The sequence below is a fragment of the Rhineura floridana genome, chromosome 3 (assembly GCF_030035675.1).
Source record: "Rhineura floridana isolate rRhiFlo1 chromosome 3, rRhiFlo1.hap2, whole genome shotgun sequence".
Taxonomy (NCBI): domain Eukaryota; kingdom Metazoa; phylum Chordata; class Lepidosauria; order Squamata; family Rhineuridae; genus Rhineura; species Rhineura floridana.
The window spans coordinates 228,941,234-228,962,051 of NC_084482.1; the positions used below are offsets into that span (position 1 = coordinate 228,941,234).

Consider the following 20,818-nt stretch of genomic DNA (forward strand, 5'->3'; position numbering starts at 1 on the left):
CGTTCCTTGCACCTTTTGCAAATCTGTGGGTGCAGCCACATTTGGAATACTGTGTGAAGTTCCAGTCACCTCACCTCCAAAAGGATATTGTGGAGCTGGAAAAGGCTCAGAACAGGGCAGCCAAAATGATCAAGAGGATGGAGGGACTCCCCTGTGAGGAGGACAGGTTGCAGCGTTTGGGGCTTTTTCGTTTAGAGTCAGAGGCCATAGGACAGAACTGTACAAACATTATGCATGGCATGGAGAAAGTGGACACAGAAGTTTTTTTTCCCCTCCCTCTCACATAACACCAGAACTTGTTGAAATCCAATGAAGCTGCATGCTGGAAGATTTAGGACACAGGAAAATAAAATACTTCATGCGCATAGCTTCGGCTAGTAAGAGACCTGCAGCCATTTCCAGAGCAGGATAGCCTGACCACTGTTGTCCATGCACTGGTAACCTCCAGGCTAGATTACTGTAATGCACTCTATGTGGGGCTGCCCTTGAGGTTGGTCCGGAAGCTGCAGCTGGTGCAAAATGCAGCGGCGAGACTGCTCACTGGGGCAGGGTATCACCAACATGTCACCCCACTACTGAAAGAACTGCACTGGCTGCCCATTTGCTACCAGGCCAAGTTCAATGTTCTAGTTTTGGTATACAAAGCCCTGTACAGCTTGGGACCAGGATACCTGAAAGACCCTCTTACCCATTATATGCCCTGTCAATCACTGTGCTGTGTAGGTGAGGGACTCCTGCAGATACCATCTTATCAGGAGGCTCGTTCTTCACAATATAGGAAATGGACCTTTAGCGTGGCGGCACCTACCCTGCGGAATTCCTTTCCTTTGAATATTAGACAGGCTGTTATCTTTTTGGCGCCTATTGAAGACCTTCCTCTTTCAACAAGCCTTTTAAATAGAGACCTCATCCTAGTCTGTGTCTGTGTTGGAATTGCCTTTTAATACATTTTTAAACCTTTTTTTAAAAAAAATGTTTTAAAGCTTTGTAAAAAAATGTTTCCAAAGATGTTTTCATATATTTTAAAGTCTGTTTTTATGATGTTTTCAAGTGTTGTTTGCTGCCCTGGGCTCCTGCTGGGAGGAAAGGTGGGATATAAATAAAATAACATAAATAAATAAATGTTAAACGGTGGAATTTGGTCCCACAGGAGGCAGTGATGCCCCCCAACTTGGGTGGATTTAAAAGATTAGATAAATTGATGGGAGGAAAAGGCTAGGAGTCGCAAGTGGAAAGACTTGCTCTTGCGCTCAGGTGAGGAGGGTGGACTAGATGGCCGCTGGCCTGATCCAGCAAGGCTCTTCTGAAGTTCTTGGCAAAGGTGGAAAAACTGTTTTTCTTCTTGCACAGAAGCAACAAAAGAGAATCAACAAAGGTCACCAAGGAACCCCCACCACTTAAATAAATTAAAAAAATGTATATTCTACCTTTCTTCAGCGGACAGAAATTCGCTACTGCACCAATTCTCTTCCTCCCAAAATAATTTTGCCTCCCCCAGACATGGCTGAAAAATGGTCTTGGCAATTTGGTCCATCCCTAGAGATTTTGTTTTAAAATGCTTCTAGCCTCTCAAGCTGTAGCCACTGGGGGGAGAGTTTGGTAAAAAAAAAATGGAACATGAGCAGCCCCCCTTTTTACGGGACAGGAACACAAAACGTCCAATTAGTTTGATGGATATATTTCCCACAATACTGTAGTAAGAAAATCTCTAGGTCATTTCTGCAAAACTGAACCCAGCAAAATTAGAAAATATACCTGTGGCTCAGCCTCAGAGGAAGGCAATGGTAAACCCCCTCTGAATACTGCTTACCATGAAAACCCTATTCATAGGGTTGCCATAAGTCGGGATCGACTTGAAGGCAGTCCATTTCATTCACTATAAAGCAAATAGTTCTCTGCAACATAAAAGTACTTGCTTCAGAAAGAGTATTTCCAATTTTGAATCATATGACAAGCTAACATTAAAAGATTTTCTGAGGTTTTTTTAAAAGTCTTATTGATTAGGGTGGGCAGAAGCTGACCGCTAGATTTTAGGTGATGAAAAATTGCCCAGTCCAGGGGAAAGCCATCTCCTGTAGGGGATAGACCAGGACTGGGAAATCTCTTAGTGCCAGGACTAATTTCCAGGCAGCCACATTCCAATGGTGGGCAGGGTGAAGAGAAAAAAGCATGATGCTCTATTCCCCCTTCTGTTGTTACAAGCTCACATGCACAAGAGGCCAGGCAGACAGCACACATACATGCATGAGATCACGCACTCACACGCTCATAATCAGAATTGCCATCCCTCTACACTCCAGTCCCGGAAAGATGTCCCTTCTTCCTCTTCAAAGGAGATTTCTAAAGAGCAGGCAGAGGGATTTCATCTCCCTCCGTGGAGGCTGGCAAATGGGACACTGCCCATCACGCTCTGGCTACCCTCAGCTAGGCCTCACCTACCTGCCTGCCCGCCTTCTTTCTTACCACCAGTCTGGGGTGTGGCATTGCTGGTCAACTTCCTCTTTAGTGACAGGGTCACCCTTGCAGAACTCAGCACAGAGGTGGATGGGGGCAAAACCAGAATTAGTCGGTTCTGCCCACAGAGCGCTCTGGCTCCACTTACTCCTGGGCTCTCTGCCCTCCACTCTGCGAGCCCCAACAGTCACCATCTCACATCATAGTCTTAAGCACCACAGTGCTAGGGTGAGAGATAACACCTCTGCCTGTTCCTTCAGAGCAGGCAGAGGGTTTATCTCCAGTTGCAAGTTCAGGGATGAGAGATCCCCCTGTTCCTTTTCATTTTCAAGGAGGAATTATATATTTTGTCAGGATTGTCATACTAAGAGACAAGATATCCCTTATCTCTTACTATCCCTTGCCTGACATCATTTGATGTCGGGTGATCAGCACATGGGCATGGCTAGCCCCAAATAGATGCATGGGCCAATTGGAGAGGCCTGCTGTGCCCAGTGAAGCCTGTGGCCTGGAGGGGTCTGGGTGTAGGAACCTGGTGTTCCAATGCTCCCACTGAGTGGCCCTGAGCCTGACCTGCCTGTAAGAACAGAAGAAGGCAGGGATAAAATGGAAGCAGGATAGATTTATTTATATCTTGATGTAAAACAAAATGGAAGGGGGGAAAGTTTTAAAACGAAATATCCCATTTTGAAGTCCGTATGTTTCCTGAGTAAGCACGCACATGAACTAGTGTTATAAACAATTAAAAAATATTGGTTTGTTGAAACTAAATAGAGCTAAATAGCCCAGAGGTTCCCCATGGTCTGTTGCTTCCTAGAAGGAAAGGGTGGTAAATATTGGGTAAAACAGGGATTATGTAAGAGATGGAAATGAAATGTTATGCTGACTTGCTTGTTAGTCATAAATGTACATAGTTTTTCAACATACTGTTGAGCTCAAGTGGTTGGAGGGCATAAAATAAGAGTACAAGAGCACCACTCCTGTGAATCTGTAGATTATCTTGAGAGATACAAGGGGGCATCTGCAGGGTCCTAATGTTTGTGGTGACTTGCTAGTCCCTGCTGTTGGAACAGAAGGCGCAAGGAGTGTGCCGGAGCCGAACCTCCTGACCGAAAAACCAAACAATTCAACTAGCTGAAGTGTTCACCAATTCTTTCCATGTTGATGGCACCCATCCACATGGGAAAAAGTATATCCACCACAGGTGACCTAGAGAAAGCAAAAACGCAAGACTGCTCTGATGCTGTGTATAATGTGGGCTTCAACACCATTATTTTCCACACGCTGTTCTTTGCCTGATGTGAAAAAGATTGAAGCGTTATTGTCAGACAACGCTCCCTTGGGAGATATTTCTACAAAGGGAGAACCACCATAAAGAATCTCCCCTCCCTGTAGCGGCAACCTCCCTCTTATCAGATGATGGGCCGCCTGGACATGACCCTCAAGTACTCCATTGTAGGGCAGCTTACATCCAGATGGAATTTTTGCCATATTTTGAGTATTTAACTACTCTCCTCTGCATGACTTCTCTGTTTGTTAAGGTCTGATTGGTCAGAAAAACTACAATTTCTACACTTGCTCCTATAATGTCTATGTTTGTTCAAGTTTGCGTGGCAATTGAAACTCTTTCCACATGCCAAACACTTAAATGGTTTCTCCCCTGTGTGGATTCTGTGATGTACACTTAGATGCGAACTCTGTTTGAAGCTCTTTCCACATTCCAAGCATTTATGTGGCTTCTCCCCTGTGTGCACTCTTTGATGTGTAGTAAAATCCCTCTTCCAGTGGAATGTTTTCCCACACTCTAAGCATGTATGTGGTTTTTCCCCCGTATGCAGTCTTTGATGACCTATAAAGTCGCTCTTCCAACGGAATGTTTTCCCACATTCTGAGCATAGATATGGTTTCTCTCCTGTGTGGACTCTTTGATGTGCAGTAAGGTTCCTCTTCCGTCTGAAGTTTTTCCCACACTCTAAGCATTTGTATGGCTTCTCCCCTGTGTGGGTTCTATGATGTCTTTTAAGGTCGCATTTCCAGCTGAAGCTTTTTCCACATTCCAAACATCTATGCAGTTTCACCCCTGTGTGGATTCTATGATGTCTTTTAAGGTCACTCTTCCAGCTGAAGCTTTTCCCACACTCTAAGCATTTATATGGTTTCACCCCTGTGTGGATTATTTGATGTTGTCTAAGGCTGTTCTTGTGACTGAAGCTTTTCTTGCACTCTGAGCATTTCAGTGGTTTCTCCTCATTGTAATTTTCATGAGGCAAACTTAGGCTTGATTTACTAGATAAAAAGTTTTCAGTCAGAAGGAACTGATTTGCTTGGCGACGCTCTTCCTGTACTGGAATTTCATGGAAGGCGGCCCCTTTAGATAAGGGTTCCTTCTTCCACTTGTGCTTTGCTTCACTTTTCCTTCTGAGCTCTTCACCCTCATTTTCACTTTTCACCTCATTTTCACCACCTGCAGGAATAAGAAGAGAGAGTTGATGAGGGAGAACAGGAGCTTCAGATCAGGGAACAAGCTGAATTACTGCCGTTATGGATGTTAGATTCAAAAACTCTTCGTAGGGTAAGGAGGCAGATCCTTCCAAATTTATTAAACCGAGGACTTTTGGTGCTTTGCACGCATAAAATTCACGTACACACCCCGGCATCTCCAGAAAAATATCTAGGAAAGCCCACCAAAGACACTGGAGAAAAAAAACTGAGAAAAAACCAATGAGAATAAAAATACCACAAGGCAAGTTGGACCAGTGGATGGTTTATATTTGCATACTCCACAAGGTCTGGTATTGCAAAGTCTGACGCATGTGAACCAGCCCTGTAGCCTCCCTCTTCCCCAGCAGATAGAACGTACACGGACCTGATTGTTCCTGGCTGTTGCCCCAGACTGAACTCTCAAGTTCATGTTGGTGACACTCAGCATAAAAAAAGAACTGACAGCCTGATACACTTAAAGATTCCATCAAATACTTGGGCTGTTACCTGCTGTTCTTTCTCCTTCCTTGGAGCGCTGGACAAATGGATCTTCTCCTTCTTCCAGCCTGCAGATGAGGCCACGTTTGGGAACCAGAAATTCTTCTTTGGATGAGGAAACAGATGAAAAGTTACTTCTGACACTCTCAGGCCTTACATTCAGGGATTCTAAGCTAGCATATTTCCACGCCCAACCTCCAATTTAACCCCATGAAGGTTCAAAGATGGCAAGATAATGGAGGTCCAGAGGTAAGATAGCAAGACCTTTTTAATTCATGCACACAGGAATGTAGCAGAGAGAGTTACAAGGACTGGGGTTATCGCTTGCAGCCAAAAGCATCAGTAGGTCATAAGAATGTGGCTGTTGTTTGCTCACAGTTATGGGCTAGCCCCATGTTTAATTTATGTACATTTCCCATCTCAGAATCTTTATATTGTATGCATTAATCCTCGTGTACAGAATATTATACATCCAGGTATGCAGACCTCCTCATAGCGTCCAGTCAAGCCTTGAAAAGCACAAAAGGCAAAATGTTTTCTGCTCCCCCCCTTTCTTCTAGTTCTGGGCAGTTGGCCAATCTTTTCTGGGGTTATCGCTTGCAGCCAAAAGCATCAATAGGTCATAAGAATGTGACTGCTGCTTGTCCACCATGCTTTGAAATCGTATTAGGAAGGCAGTCACGGAGAGGAAGCCAACATAGCACTTCTTGGCATCAACAGAGGAGTCCTTTTTCAGACCATCCCACTTACTCCCAAGTGATGCCAAAAGGTGGCCTCCAAGATTCAAGTTTGAAGCCATCAGCTGTGGCTACAAAGAGGTCACCAGGTATGGGCTGAAGACCCCACAATCCTGCCAGGGTGGAAGAGAAGGAAGCAATCGTTTTACCATTTAGGGTTTTGTGTACATTGCCTTGTGAGCTCTGATGGGAAGAACTATTACTTGTTGGTAAATAGAGCATTCTGAGAAACCCAATCAGCCACTGTCATGTTCACTGGTCCCTAAAGCACCAAAGCAAAGAGGGATCCTTACCCAGAGAAGCCAGATTCCCATAATTCTCTTCCATGATTTCCCTGTGCATGGCTCTTTGGCCCGGCGCCAGCAGAGCCCACTCTTCCTCCGTGAAACAAATAGCCACCTCCTCAAAGGTCACCAGGCCCTGAAAGAAGACGAAGGAGGAGGAGAGTTTCTCCTGACAGGTAATGTAACAATCCAAAAAAATAGCAAAGGTGAGGAGGCGGAAGGTTTGAGCCAATGCTCCATGAGCAGGCAGCTTTGACAGATGTAAAAGGAAAGTGGAAGAGATGTGCAGGGGGCAGAGGCATCCAGGCTCAGGTCCCCAATGATTCTTGTCCTACCTGACCACGTGACCGAGCAGCAACCATTTCCACTCCACCACAAATTGGAGAAGGCCTGGAAGGACTTGCCACTGGAGTTCCTCTGCCTGCGAGAGAGGACAAAGGAAATGGAGAGACTGCATCCTTTGTAGGCATTTTGCATTTCAGTTCCTTGTGTGCAACCCCCCCCCCTTTCCTCACATTGGCTCCTAGGCACAATTCAAAATGCTGGTTTGGACATTATCATCTTAAACTACTATACTGTTTAGTTGCTATTTATTATTTTTAATGCATGGGGCAATTTGTAAACTCCTTCACTCGGTGTTAACACCGTTTACTTTTAAGGCAATTTCAAAATGTGAGGCAGGTAAGGGGCCATGTTTTGTGTTAATCATGACGGTTTCAGTAGCTGTTCGTAATTATATATTTTATACTATAGCTTGCAAACCACTCCGTGATATTTGTGAAGAGTGATTTATAAATGAACTAATTACAAAAATAGCATTATTTATTACATTTGTGTTTCCAAATGCCATTGTCTCTAGGCAACTTAGAATGAAAACGTAAATAAATACAAATCATAACATAAATACAACATAACCAATATATTAAAACAACAGAATCCTCAAGCAGAAATACAGTTAACCATCAAATTATTTATTATTAAATTTATGTCCCGCCCTTCCTTCTAGAAGGAGCCCAAGTGGATGAAGTTAAAAGTACTGAGAGATGTTCTTATGTTCTCAGGAAGCTCTTCATCTGACACCCAACAAGGTGTTAAAGTGGACACCAGATGAGCCTTTTTGGGGAGGAGAGGATTCCACAAATGGGGCGAGGGGTGGCCCATGAAAACAAGCCCTCCCTTTTGTTGTCATCCTCTGTGCTTCAGTCGGAGAGAGAACTCAAGAGAACGGCCTGCTTGGATGAATACAGGGCCTGGCATATGGAAAAGGCATTCATTCAGGTACTGGGGCCCCAAGCCGCGTGTGGTTGAAATTAGCACCTTGAATATATCCTGCACCCAAACTCACATGCATCCGGCTGGTCACTGTGACAACAGGATACTAGATGGGCCCCCGTCGGCCTGGCCCAACAGGTCCTTACCTCTCGAGATGGCACCTCGATTACACTCCTGCGTGGTCCACCTCGTCAGCAGCCGCTTCCTGTTGTCTGCCGGAGCCTTCAAAAAAGGTTCACAAACAACTATAAAAGGATGCAAAGGCATGTTAAAATGAAAAACAGGCTGTGGGGTTGGTGTCCTTAATATATTTTGATGGCTACATTCATGAAGGGAAATTTGGCACGACGTCCCTTTTCATTCATATCCAACATTCTTGCGTCAATGTGCAAAAAGGCAAACTGCGTATGGAATCAGGCAACAGGGAACGCTTTCATCTCTCAGCCTCTCCAGGTGAGCTGATGTGGCCTCATGGGGGGAAACTTGCCCTGCAAGAGCCTCTGCCCCCCCATGGAGTCTCACCCCACAGGCAGGTAGTCCTACATGTGGCTGACAAAAGCTGGGTAACTCTTGCATTGCTTTCTGCCACCCTTCATAACATTTTAAGGTGTTTCTAATAACCTGGTTTTGTCTACAGGGCTTGTTGATTTCCTAAACAAACAGGTGTGTCCTGTTTCTCTCAACCCTTTTGAACACTGAGGGTGGGATATTTCCTCAGCTGGGGCTCCCTCGTTATCACGAGCTGGCCCTAAATTTATACCCCTTGCTGGCTTTCCCCCAACCTCTGTTGCAACCCTGAGATTAGGCTGTCCCAAGCTCTTCTCCCTCTCCCGGAATTATTTCGTAGCCCCCTCCCACGCCACCGATTCAGAGACTGGCTTCGACTTTGGACACCTCTCCTGTAGATATAGTACAGGTGGGGATTTTTAGGACACTGTTCCTTGGGAGGCCCTGGTTGCTCCCAGGATGAACACACGTTCTCTCTCTCTCTCTCTCTCTCTCTCTCTCTCTCTCTCTCTCTCTCACCTGCTTCTCTTCCTGCCTCTTCCCCTCGGCCTGGCTCAGGAGGAAGCCTTCCGCCAGGGCCACCGCTTGGGAACTGCTCTCAGCTCTGCACTCTCTGACCCAGCTCTCCATCTCCGGGGGGAGGACAGTCAGGAACTGCTCCAGGACCACCAGGTCCACCATCTGGGCCTTCGTGTGAATCTCCGGCTTCAGCCACTGACAACAAAGACTGTGGAGTCGGCTGCACACCTCACGGGGGTCTTTGGCCTCCTGGTAGCAGAAATCCCTGAAGTGCTGGCACTGGACATCTGAGCTAGTGGCGTCCCTGCCCAGGACGTTCTCCACGGTTCCTTCCCAGAATTCCCCACTGCAAGGCACATCCATCTTCTCTCTCCTCAAATGCAGCTCCCCAAAGGCCAAAGGACCTCCTTCCTGTGAACCTGCCTTTCATTCGCAGGGCCAGAATTGCACAAGGAGGCCCCTCCTTCGCCTCACACAGCCAGTGAGTCCGACTGTAGTCACCAGACAGGTAGACACTTGTAGGGGCACAACCGGATGCGTCCAGTGATCAAGCTGAGCTTCTCCCTGAGGGAAAGGAAATGCACCCCAAGAGTCAGAGACAAACGTTAAACATTAAAACAAAACGTTAAAAATGTTAAAACATTTAAAAGACATTAAAACATTTCAAAACTCCACCTGGAGAAAGAGTTCTGTGTAACTCAAAAGCTCACATCCTGGATTGTGGACACTTGCCAAGTCCATGTCCAGTGAAGCCATTATTTTTCTGAGCCGAGAAATGTGATCCATACAGCTGACCGACAAAAAAAGACAACGCTTCCCCATGCCTGTTTCTTCCCCCAAACATCAGCATCAATGGCCTCTTCACTCAGTCTACTTCTCCGTTATGGAATCTCTCTCTCTCTCTCTCTCTCTCTGTGGTTATGGATTTGGAAAAGCCACCCTCCCTCCTCTCTCCGTTCATCTCCTCTCCCTGGAGGCAGAGAAGAGCCTTTCCTTCCAGAGGAGTCTCACCAAGGTCTGGGGCCGGAGAATTTTCACAGCACCTGCTAGCCCATTAGTGCAATGGCAAATTCAGAAGTGCAGGGTCCCTTCACAATAGTCACAACCACACCCCTCCCCCTTTTTTTCCTCCTGGGTTGAGAATGAGATCCTTGCTAATGCCTTCTCCCACAACAGCAGGCATCTCTGCTGTTGTTGTTGTTATGTGCCTTCAAGTCAATTACGACTAATGGCGACCCTATGAATCAGTGACCTCCAAGAGCATCTGTCATGAACCACCCTGTTCAGATCTTGTAAGATCAGGTCTGTGGCTTCCTTTATGGAATCAATCCATCTCTTGTTTGGCCTTCCTCTTTTCCTACTCCCTGCTGTTTTTCCCAGCATTATTATTATTATTACCAGTACCATCTCATTTGTCTGCAGCAGACATCTCTAGGAGCCAATCAGCATGAAAGGGGAGTGTGTGAGCTACAGAAAAGAGTTCTCAGTGGCTGACTCACCTCCTTTGACTCTGGTCGGCTCCAATCAGCAGGAAAGGGCAAGGAAGCATGTTAGAAGACTCTTCTCAGTGGCTAACACACTCCCTTTCCATGCTTAGTTTGTAGGATGCTGAAGCCATAGGGACCCTGCTCCCAAATATGTTGGGGGACTAAGCCCCCCCCCCAGACCCTGGACAAATTATCCCTGCCTGTTACCTGAGATCCTTTCAACACGTCGTGGTGGCGCTGGGGGGATCTTCAGTTTGCAAAGCCGAGCTGTTGCAGATGAACTCAGGAAGCGGGGGTGGGGGGTGCGTCTTAGTACACCTAGCTCAGTATCGCCTGCACTGGCCGGCAGCAGCTCTGCAGGGTCTCACGCCAGGCCTTCCCAGCCCTACCTGCAGATACCAAGGGTTGAACCCAGGGCCTTTCCCATGCTCTTGCTCAGACAACAGAACACCAGGGGCGCCCCACAGCGGCTGGATCAGACCAACGGAGGCCCCACTAGCCCAGCACCCTGTCCTCACGGAGGCCAACCAGCTGCACCGTGGGGCTGTGTGTGTTAAGGATCCAGGAATCCCGCAAATGGTTCCCCCACCCGCGAACGAGTGCAAGCAAGCCCCTCCCCTCCAATTTCCAAAAAGACCTTTCCCCCAATCTCTTGGCTGGTGCAGGAGCCCCCGGCTTCCTCGGAAGGAGGGCAGGCAGGGGGCGCGTGCAAAAGCCCAGCTGAGCCCCGCCGCTGCTACCGCCGCCCCCGCCTGCGAGACTCTCTCCTTCTCCCCCCCCCAGCAGAGTCACGTGGAAGAAGAACCCTTTTGATCCCTCCTCTTTGGGCATTTTGCATTTGGGGGGGGAGTGGACTCAGCGCAAGGGTTAAAGAAAGAGAGTCGCGCGGTCCTAGAGAGGAAACCAAGCACCCACACAGACACGCTTTCCCCCCTCCCTCGGCAAAGGAGCACCAGGTGGGGGCAACGTGACTTTGCACCGCCCCCACCCCAGGGATGGACGTGCAAGGCAGGATGGAGATGACAGTGCCCGGCCTAGGGGGCAGGAGTTAAATGCAGGGCAGGGAGGCAGTTGCAGGCTGTGTAGCTCAGTGGGTAGGGCAGGTGATTTGCATGCGGAAGGTGCCCAGGTTCCACCCCCGATGGCGGCTCGAAACCCTTGGACAGACGCTGCCAGTCAGAGCTAGATAGACCAACGGTCTGACTCGGTATGCCGCGGCTCCCTCCGTTCCTGTTTAAATCAGCCCTTTGTTCAGAACCCTGAGGACTGGAATCTTAACTTTATTTTTAGTGGCTTCACTCACCACTAGTATATGGCCCTCAAAAGATTGCCCAGACCAGAAAGCGGCCCTTTGGCAGAAAAAAGGACACCCCCCCCCCGCTTTATAATGCTGAACACGTGGCAAAATCTATAGGCATGAAACTTCCTTTGGAGCGAAAACCTTAGAAGGCAACATCAGCCTTTCCTCCCAAGAGCCAGGCTTGAGCCCATGAACAGGTCCAGGGGGGAGATCTCACAGGCAGGAAAAAAATATTATTATTAATTAACTAATTTGTTTCACCCCGAGGCCTGAGGGCAAGTTACAGCAATTTAAGATGCATCCTTCAAAACAACTGAAAACAACTTACAATCACGAAAACAAGGTGGGTCCTAAAACTGTGCATCTCGGTTGTCAAAAGTAAAGGGGCAAGGGAGGTAAGCTTCTGCGTATTTCAGCCATTTGCACAAATTCATGCTTCGGTGAGTTCCATCGTTTATCGACGTGAGAAGCTCCAGTGGTGAGTGCAAAGACAAGATCTGTTTGAATTCCACAATAATAATTCACGAGGCTGAACTGAATTATTGCAGCTGTGACAGCAATAACCACACCACCCCCCGGGCAAAGAAGGAGCTGGTGCGATGGAGGGGATAGCCTGTTGGGATGTGAACCAGGGAAGTCCTGGGTTCAAATCCCCGTTCAGTCATAAAGCTCACTGAGTGATCTTGGGCCTGTCATGCTATCTCACCCTAACCTACTTTACAGGGTTGTTGTAAGGATAAAATGAAGGGAAAGCACCATGTAAGCAACGCTGAGTTTCCTGGCGTGGGTAGGAATAAAAATATAGTGATGTTAAATCCACCCCTGGAATAACTTGCTGGGAAACAGGAACACAATTCACCACATAATGGAGTTCTAGCGCACAACACCACGACCTCTATTGAAGCAAAGAATCCTGTGCAAGCCTTGTTGGGCGTTCATTTTAATCTTGGGCATTGTCACTTTGACTGGGGAGTGATAGAACTCGAAGGGACCATGGAGGTCATCTAGCCCCACCCACTACTTAACACAGGCTCTTGTCTCTCTAGGGAGCATCCCTGGTGGGTAGCCAGCCAGGTTCCTGGGGCTTGGAGTCTGAGCACGTGGCTCTCCCCAAGACAGGGAACCATTAGGAGGAGGAGGGAGGGAGCCTAGTTAAGCTCTCGAATCCCCACACAGCCACAAAGCTCACTGGGTGACCTTGGGCCAGTCACTGCCTGTCAGCCCCAGAGGAAGGCAATGGTAAACCCCCTCTGAATACCGCTTCGTATGGAAACCCTATTCATGGGGTCGCCATAAGTCGGGATCGACTTCAAGGCAGTCCATTTCCATTTGGGACAAAGGGTTAAAGGAAGAGAGCTGCATAGTCCTAGAGAGGTGCCAAAGGAGGAGGGGTGCTGGCTTCCTGTCCAGCTCCCCCCTCCCCTCCCCTCCCCTCCCCTGGCAAAGGAGCAGCTGGTGGGTGCAGGGGGCCTTTCTGGGTGCAAGGGGAGGTCTGGAGGGCCGGCCCAGGAAACCTCAGCTTAGAAAAGGGAAAGGAAAGTGCTCCCTGGAGTGGGGGGTCCTGGGGAAGACCTGGAAGGCTCAGTCGCACAGCCTACCTCCCTCTGGGGCAAGAGAGGGGCTGCCTGCCTGCCTTTTGCAGCCCCCTCCCCACTCTCCCTGCCTTGCAGGTCCCTCCTCCCTCCCCTTTCCCAGGGTGGGGGGGTTCCAGCCCTGCCCCCAGAGGCCTCTTGGCCTGATTTGCCCACCCCCCATTGTCCTCCCCAGCCCCTTCCAGGCGTGGAAGGGAGGATTGGGTGTGTGTGTGGGGGGGTCAGACACTGGGGTGGGGGGGGCAGAGGAAAGGCGAAGTGGGTGTGTGTGCAAGTGTGCAGATCGGGAGGACTTTTTTTTTAGAGACAGAACAATGGCAAAAGGGGGGGAGCTTGCATTGTGTGACAATCAACCAGGGGAAAGCCGCAGGGTTCGGTGCAGGTGAAGGACTCAAACGCCGAACCCCCCACTCCCCCCAAAAGAAGTTCCCCAGTGAGTCTTAACCTCCCACCGTCTGCTTTTCCTGCAGGGAGCAGCTGCCTGGGGTCCTCTGTGCCTGCAAAAGCAACTCCTTGACCCCCTCTTGGCCTTTGCAGCCCCAGGACAAAAACTGACAGCCGGGACGGGGGGAGGCTTTCAGTCACTTTGGAGCACAGAGCAAAGATGGAGGCCAGAGACCCAGCTGGACCTGAATTGGGAAGGGGACCTGACCCTGATGCCGTCGGAGTCAGGGGCACTGGGGGGTTCTGGGAAAGGACAGTGCAGAAGATCGTGGGTGAAGATGCCCGCCCGGAAGTGGAGTGCCAGTGCTTCAGGGAGTTCTGCTACCAGGATGCCAAGGGGCCCCGGGAGGTGTGCAGCCGGCTCCACCACCTTTACCGTCAGTGGCTGAAGCCGGAGAAGCACACGAAGGCCGAGATGCTGGACCTGGTGGTCTTGGAGCGGTTCTTGGCTGTCCTCCCCCCGGAGATGGAGAGCTGGGTCAGGGAATGCAGGCCAGAGACCAGTTCCCAAGCGGTGGCCCTGGCAGAAGGCTTCCTCCTGAGCCAGGCCGAGAGGAAGAAGCAGGATGAAGAGGAGCGGCAGGTGAGAGCAGGGGTGTGGTCATCCAGGGACGTGGGGGGTCATACACCCATTACTTTTTTGGGTGCAGGGTCCAAGGCAGGTCCCTACGTATGAGCCAAAGCCAATCAGCATGAAAAGGGAGTGTTAGTCACTGAGAAGAGTCCTTGTCCTTTCACGATTATTGGAGCAAATCAGAATAAAAGAAAGTGAGCTAGCCGCCGAGAAGACTCTTCTCAATAGCTAACACATGGCCTCTCCTTTCATGCTGATTGGCTTGCGAGACGACAGGGAGAGCAAGGGTGCAAGGGAAAGTGGAAAAGGGGGTATGGCTGTGAGGGAGGCGTGGCTTGACTATCATGAAGGGACCCTGCACTCCTGAATTTGCCACAACACCACTAGATGAGAGAGAGCACTTTCATCCTGGGAGTTCCACGGGGCTGGATAATAGAGCCAGTACAATCTTGAAATACCCTCCACTGAATGTTTTGTCCAGCCCCTCGTGTCTCACCCCACCCTATGGCCTTTGCAAGCCCCATTCCTTGCCAAATAAGTGCCTCTTCGCCTTCCCTGCCTGAGGAGTTTTTCGCTGCTGTTTCAGGAGGAGAGGGAGTCAGAAGTGGCCAGCGATGTCCCGGAGACCGAGAGGATTCCCCTGGACTCCGTCCAGAGGCCGCTAGCCAGGTGGATCACACAGGAGGGCGATGGCGCCGCTGCCCCACCAGGTAAGGATCAATGGGGCTGGGCTTCAGTGAGATTTGTTTCCCCAGAGTCCTGGCGGCTGTTATGTTCCCCTTCAGCTTTGGGTGGGGAAACACTTCGCTCTCTCCTCTCATCGTTCTTCTTAAATGCTGTTGAGACCACACTGGTTCAACTGAGCCCTTGTGGAGAAACGTTTTCCTTCCTCCCTCATAACCCCAGAATGCTGGACGATTCAGGACAGACAAGAGAAAGGAATTCTTCTTCAAGCAGCACATGGTTAAACTATGGAACTCCCTCCCACAAGAGGCAGCGATGGCTGCCAACATAGACGGCTCTGAAAGAGGGTAACTCTATCGGTCAGAGGCAGCCGGCTTCTGAATCCCAGTTGCTGGAGACTGCAGGAGGGGAGGGTTGCTCTTGCAATCCAGTCCAGCTTAGGGGCTTCACATTGGGGCATCTGGCTGGCCCTTGTGAGAATAGGGTGCTGGACTAGGTGGGCCACTGGCCTGAACTAGCTTCTGGGCTTTTCAGAAGTTTGTAGGAGCTGAAGCCAAAACCAATGAGGGGAGAGAGTGTCTTCATACCTGGACCTCAGACATCAAATGTGGCTGGACATTCATTCATTCATTCAATCTGTCTGTCTGTCTGTCTATTTACTTACTTACTAACTAACTAACTAACTAACTATCCTGCCTTTCCTCCCAGAAGGGAGGGGGAGGACTTTCAGGGTGGGGGCTAAAGAATGATGGAATTCCTGGAGGGTTTTTGGGTGCCTCACTTTTTAAATTTCCTAACTTTGATGAGTCCGACTGCTGTTCGTGTCTGTGTTACAGTGGTCTTAAAGTGATTGTAAAGTCTCTCTTTTGACTTTACAGATTAATTCAATTGATTGATTGATCGATCGATTCAATACTCAACGTTCGTACAAACTTGTAAGGCAGCACAATCGATGCAGAAAATCAGACCCAGCAACAGGAAAGAATGACAAGAAATGTCTTGGCAAAATGAGATGTTTTCTCCTGGGAATGGAAACTGTGCAAGGAGGGGGCCGGTCTGATCAGCCTGTGGAGGGCATTGCAAAGGCTGGGGGGCACCAGAACAGAAAAGGCCCTTCTTTACGCTCTGTGCATTTTAATTCTGTTCTATAGAAACACCAATTGATATCTGATCTTAGGAATAAATTGAAAAACGTAGGTGGAATCCCTCCCTGGGGCTTGCAAGGCCATTTAGTGGATTTGATGCTACAGTCCAAAGTCCTTGAGTAGGTCTTTTGTCTCCTTCCCAGGCGGTGACACGACTCTGGAGCTTCCTTCCAGACAGCCTCCGCTTTGCAATGGAGCCAAAATGGTTGCAGTGGAGTCTCTGCATAAGGTAGGAGAAGAAGGGTTCCAGAGATGGCGGGGAGGCCCCTGCCAATCAAAACTGACCACTGGGAAGGTTTCGAAAGCATCATGAGCTCCAGTAGCTAACTTGAAACTGCTTTAATTTTCTTCTACTTTTGCAATATTGATTAGACGTTTAATGCGGCCTCCTATAACATGTTATGTTATACTTACAGTGTGGAAATAGTTCTTGTGTTGTTGTAATAGTTGCTATTTCTTATTTTTTCTATGATGGTTGTATTTTTTGCTTGAAATTTGTCTTGTAATTGTTCGCTATTTCAATTACAGTGATTTTGCTTCCTTTTTGTAAGTCGCTTTGAGTTCTGTTGTTGAAAAAAGTGACTAATAAATACTAGTAATAAATAAAATAATAATTAAATAAAAACACTGAAAGCTTTGAATGTTGCTGAGAAAATGTTGGCTCCTGCAGGAGAATTTCCGTCCACCTCAGCTTCTTCTCCTTTTTGTGGATTCTTAGGTTTACCCTGTAGGGAGGGAATTCCACATACTTCCCACAAGGAGAAAACATTTTCCTTCTCTTCTTGTAGTGTCTGGTGATGTTTGAGGAGGTGGCCGTGCATTTCACAGAGGAGGAATGGGCTCTGCTGGATCCGGGCCAAAGAGCTCTGCACAGAGAAGTCATGGAGGAGAATTATGGGAATCTGGCCTCTCTGGGTAAGGATCCCCCTTTGCTTTAGCTAATGGATATGAAAGTCAGAAATTGCAAGCGTCTTTGTTTGACATCTTTAGAAAAATACAATTAAAACAATTAATAATGTGTCAGAAATAGAGTTAAGGCATAGGCATGAAAAAAAAAAAACAGTAAATGTTTTACTGCGAAAAGGTTGCCTTAACAGAGAAGTCTTATCTTGAGGAGAGAAACCCTAAGAAATTTTGCAGAAAGGCTCTCGGGGAAAAAGGGACTTAAGTCTTTCTGAAGGATATGTACTGAGATTTGCCTCCCTGTCACATCTTTTCCATTTTGTTATTTACTCAGTTATAATCCCACTGTTCATCATATTGACACCAAAATACAGACTTGAGCCAGAAAGGCCAACAGCGCATTAAAATACCATAAAAGCACTAAAAACACTTAGGATTATATCCCTCAACAAACTTTTATTCTGAGTAGTCCATTGAAATTAATGGACCTAAGTTAGCTATGGCCATTAATTTCAGTGGATCTACTGTGAGTAAAAATTAGTTGAATACAACCCTTAAACTAAAATGAAGCTCTTTTAAAGAAAGCCCTGCTGTGTAACTAATACCATAGTTAATTGGGTTTCTTTCCTGTTTGGAATATCCTTTTCTCCTTTCCTAGACTTCTCTTTCTGTTCCTCTAGGTGATGGGGGAGAGAGCAGTAAAGTGGGTAACCACCAGCAGAGCATAAAAAGTGAAGTGAAAAAGAAGTGGAAGAATAAACTGGTCAATTTCCAAAATTCTGATTTCTCAGAAATTCCAGTCCAACAAGAATTTTGCAAAGGAAACCAAAGGAACGAGATTCCTCTAAATGAAGATAGTAAATCAAGCCTTAGACCACATCAGAGAATCCACACAGGAGAGAAACTGTATAAATGCTCCGAATGTGGAAAGAGTTTCACCGAGAGCACGAGTCTTGCAAGGCACCACAGGATCCACACGGGAGAGAAACCATATACGTGTTCGGAGTGTGGGAAGAGCTTCACTCTGAGTACAACTCTTAGACGTCACCACAGAATCCACACAGGGGAGAAACCATATACATGCTTGGAGTGTGGAAGGAAGTTCAGTCAGAGAACTAACCTGATTTCCCATCAAAGAACCCATACAGGGGAAAAACCATTTAAATGCTCCGAGTGTGGAAAGAGCTTCAGTACAAACTTAAGCCTGACTTCACACCAAAGAATCCACACTGGGGAAAAGCCATATAAGTGCTTAGAGTGTGGAAGGAGCTTCACTGAGATTGCAACCCATGCAAGACACCAAAGAATCCACACGGGCGAGAAACCGTATAAATGCTCAGAGTGTGGAAAGAGCTTCAGTGTGACTGCAAGTCTTGCAAGACACTACAGGATTCATACGGGAGAGAAACCATATAAATGCTCCCTCTGTGGAAAGAGCTTCTGTCGGATGAACACCCTCACTTCCCATCAAAGAACCCATACAAGGGAGGTTTAGTCTGAGGAACAGTTCATTTTTTAAAAATTCTGCTAAACGGTATGAGGTTCAAACACGGACAGCCAGCAATAAAAATCACAGAGGAAGTGTGGTGGAATAAAAAGGGGGTTAAGGTCCATTTAAAAATCACCAACTGGGATGGGGGTTCTCTGGGAAAGGAATTCCAAAGGTGTGGGGTCCTCAGTGGAAAGGCCCTGTTCCTCATACCTGCTTACATGATCTTTCTTTAGTGGAGCACCAGAGTGCAACGACTCTAGAGTGGACCTTAAGCCAAGGATAGGTTCATATGGGTGTATGTATTCTTTCAAACAACATGGTTGTAGAGGTTAATGTCACTGTGCCAGAACTACTGCACCAGACATTGGAAATCTCCAATCCATGGGCCTAATTAGGTCCTAAACGGGCTCATCAGACTGTTTTCCTCAAACCATACCCACCTGCCCCGCATCTGGTAAGGGTTAAGTAACAGAGACTACAAAGGAACAACGGGGGCTTAAAGTGATCTCCTGATGGTTCCATTGCACGCACAGGGATCAGCTGCACTAAGGATTTCCCCATCAGAAGTTTCTCCAGTGCAGTTGAGGGGCTCACTGTCAGCATCAAACAGCAAGCCCTGCTCTGTCCACTTGCAGGAATGGTTTCGATTCAAACTGCACCTGCACGCAGACTTCAAAGGGGCTCGCTGTAATTACCAGTCAGTTCATTGGTGTTTACAGCATGCTGTTTTGGACTCTTGAGAGTGGAGGTTAACAATCTGGCTCGCTGCCTGGATCCAACGCTGCCCCATCTCTGATACGCAGTTGCTGCCCTGGGCTCCTGCTGGGAGGAAGGGCAGGATATAAATCAAATAATAAATAGACTGTTCAGCGCAGGGATGAACAGCCTTTTGGCTGGTGGGTTAGATCCAATTGGGTCAACCCACATTTCACACCTGAGTGGGGCTGCCCACTTGTCAGTCGTCTGACATACAGCATCAGGTGGCCGTGAATTCGGGGCCCAGCAGTGTGCTAAATTTAAACATTGCTGAATGCAATCTGTACTTCCAAAAGAGCACATTTCCAAGGCTCCCAATTCTTCCTTTGCAGCTATAGCTTCACCTGACCCACACCTGATGTCATCAGATGAGTGACAGGTGGCCATCACTGGGCAGAAATGGCCTTGCTGGCCAAATTAGGAGCCTTGGCAGGCCCCGTTTGGCCTGTGGGCCAGAGGTTTCCCGTGCCTGTACTTGCCCCTACTATCATTCTAAGGCAGGTGTGGGGGACCTTTGGACCTCCAGAGCTTGCTGAACAACTCCCATCAGCCCCAGTCAGCATGACCAATGGATGATGGGTGTTGTCATTCAGCATAGACCAGAGGCATCTCCCACCCATTTGTACACATTCATATTTCAATTAGTTCCATGATTTGGGGGCAGAAGAAGTTCCAAAGATGGGTGTTGCCATTAATTAACATGTAGGGATTGTTGATAAGACAACATCTGTTTATTTCCTCAATAATAATAATCCACAAAGTTTGGGTTTTTTCCACAACTGTCCCTGCCTCTTCTGTGCATCTGCAATCAAGTTTCTTCCTGAACTACTCTCTGGGGCATTGACTGAAGGGCCTCTGAAGCTGATCTTTAAGCCAAATGGGAGCAGGACTCCCCCCCCCCCAAGCTGGTATGGTGATAACATGTTTGGATGTGGAGCAGAAAAGTCCTGGGTTCAAATCCCTGCTCAGCCATGAAGCTCACTGAGTGATCTTGGGCTTGTCATTCTTTCTCAGCTTAACCTCCTTTACAGAGTTGTTGTGGAGATTAAAGGAAGGGAAATGATCATGTAAACAATTCTGAGTTCCTTGTGGGTGGGTGGGAATAAAGATACAATGGAAAAACAACAAAGAGTCATATATCACCTTAAAAACCCTCAAATGATTTATTATGGCATAAGCTATCCCACTTTGCCAGGGGGATGACATGATATCTTAGTCAGCCGGTGTACAAAAGTGGGAAATTGTAAGGTGGACGTTGAATGGTAATGAGATGCAAAGATTAATTAGAGCTTAAATGTGTGTTAAATAGGAACACCTTTTACCACAGAAGATGGTGATAATTTACTGAGCAATGCTGCCCTCTAGAAATATAATGGCGCTGATCTACTCCTGAAATAGCCAGCTGTGAAATAGGACCACAAAAGCCCGATTATTATCTATTTTCCTTTGGATTAGTAGAATATATGATTGGTTTGGGGAAGTGATGGAAGTGGAAGGGACCTTGGCAGGGTCTTGCATCTATGCCGTGGGTGGGGGAAAAAAAAAATCAAAGTGATTTACAACAATTCTAGTACAATAAAAACTACCCCAAAATTAAAGCAGATCATCAGTTGACTATTATGGGAAATGTTCTTAATTGTCTGCATTAGCCTGGCAGCAAGGAGAAGTTTTCAGCAAACTTTTGTGACT

The 20,818-nt window shown here is 47.6% G+C and overlaps 2 protein-coding genes across 4 annotated transcripts in view; one reads left to right on the plus strand and one right to left on the minus strand.

The window, feature by feature from the left end:
- Positions 1-11,028, minus strand: part of LOC133379103 (zinc finger protein 420-like) — a 29,402-nt gene extending 18,374 nt beyond the window's left edge. The window contains exons 1-7 of the mRNA XM_061613713.1: positions 10,447-11,028; positions 8,753-9,316; positions 7,873-7,948; positions 6,790-6,875; positions 6,464-6,590; positions 5,443-5,538; positions 3,962-4,918 (exon numbers count right to left, since the gene is read on the minus strand). Of these exons, the coding sequence (XP_061469697.1) occupies positions 3,962-4,918; positions 5,443-5,538; positions 6,464-6,590; positions 6,790-6,875; positions 7,873-7,948; positions 8,753-9,115 (1,705 nt within the window). The 5' untranslated portion in view covers positions 9,116-9,316; positions 10,447-11,028. The remainder of the gene's footprint in view (positions 1-3,961; positions 4,919-5,442; positions 5,539-6,463; positions 6,591-6,789; positions 6,876-7,872; positions 7,949-8,752; positions 9,317-10,446) is intronic.
- Positions 11,029-11,161: 133 nt separating this feature from the next.
- Positions 11,162-20,575, plus strand: LOC133381841 (zinc finger protein with KRAB and SCAN domains 7-like). 3 transcript variants are annotated; one of them, XM_061621368.1, is made up of 6 exons: positions 11,162-11,882; positions 13,602-14,158; positions 14,736-14,859; positions 16,122-16,207; positions 16,767-16,893; positions 17,562-20,575. In XM_061621368.1, exons 2-6 carry the CDS (start codon positions 13,736-13,738, stop codon positions 18,374-18,376), a joined length of 1,575 nt encoding a protein of 524 aa, XP_061477352.1. In that variant the 5' UTR covers positions 11,162-11,882; positions 13,602-13,735; the 3' UTR covers positions 18,377-20,575. The 3 variants fall into 3 exon arrangements, with proteins under 3 accessions (XP_061477352.1, XP_061477353.1, XP_061477351.1); XM_061621369.1 differs by lacking the exon at positions 11,162-11,882 and adding an exon at positions 12,711-12,778; XM_061621367.1 differs by lacking the exon at positions 11,162-11,882 and adding an exon at positions 12,935-12,994.
- Positions 20,576-20,818: the final 243 nt, after the last annotated feature.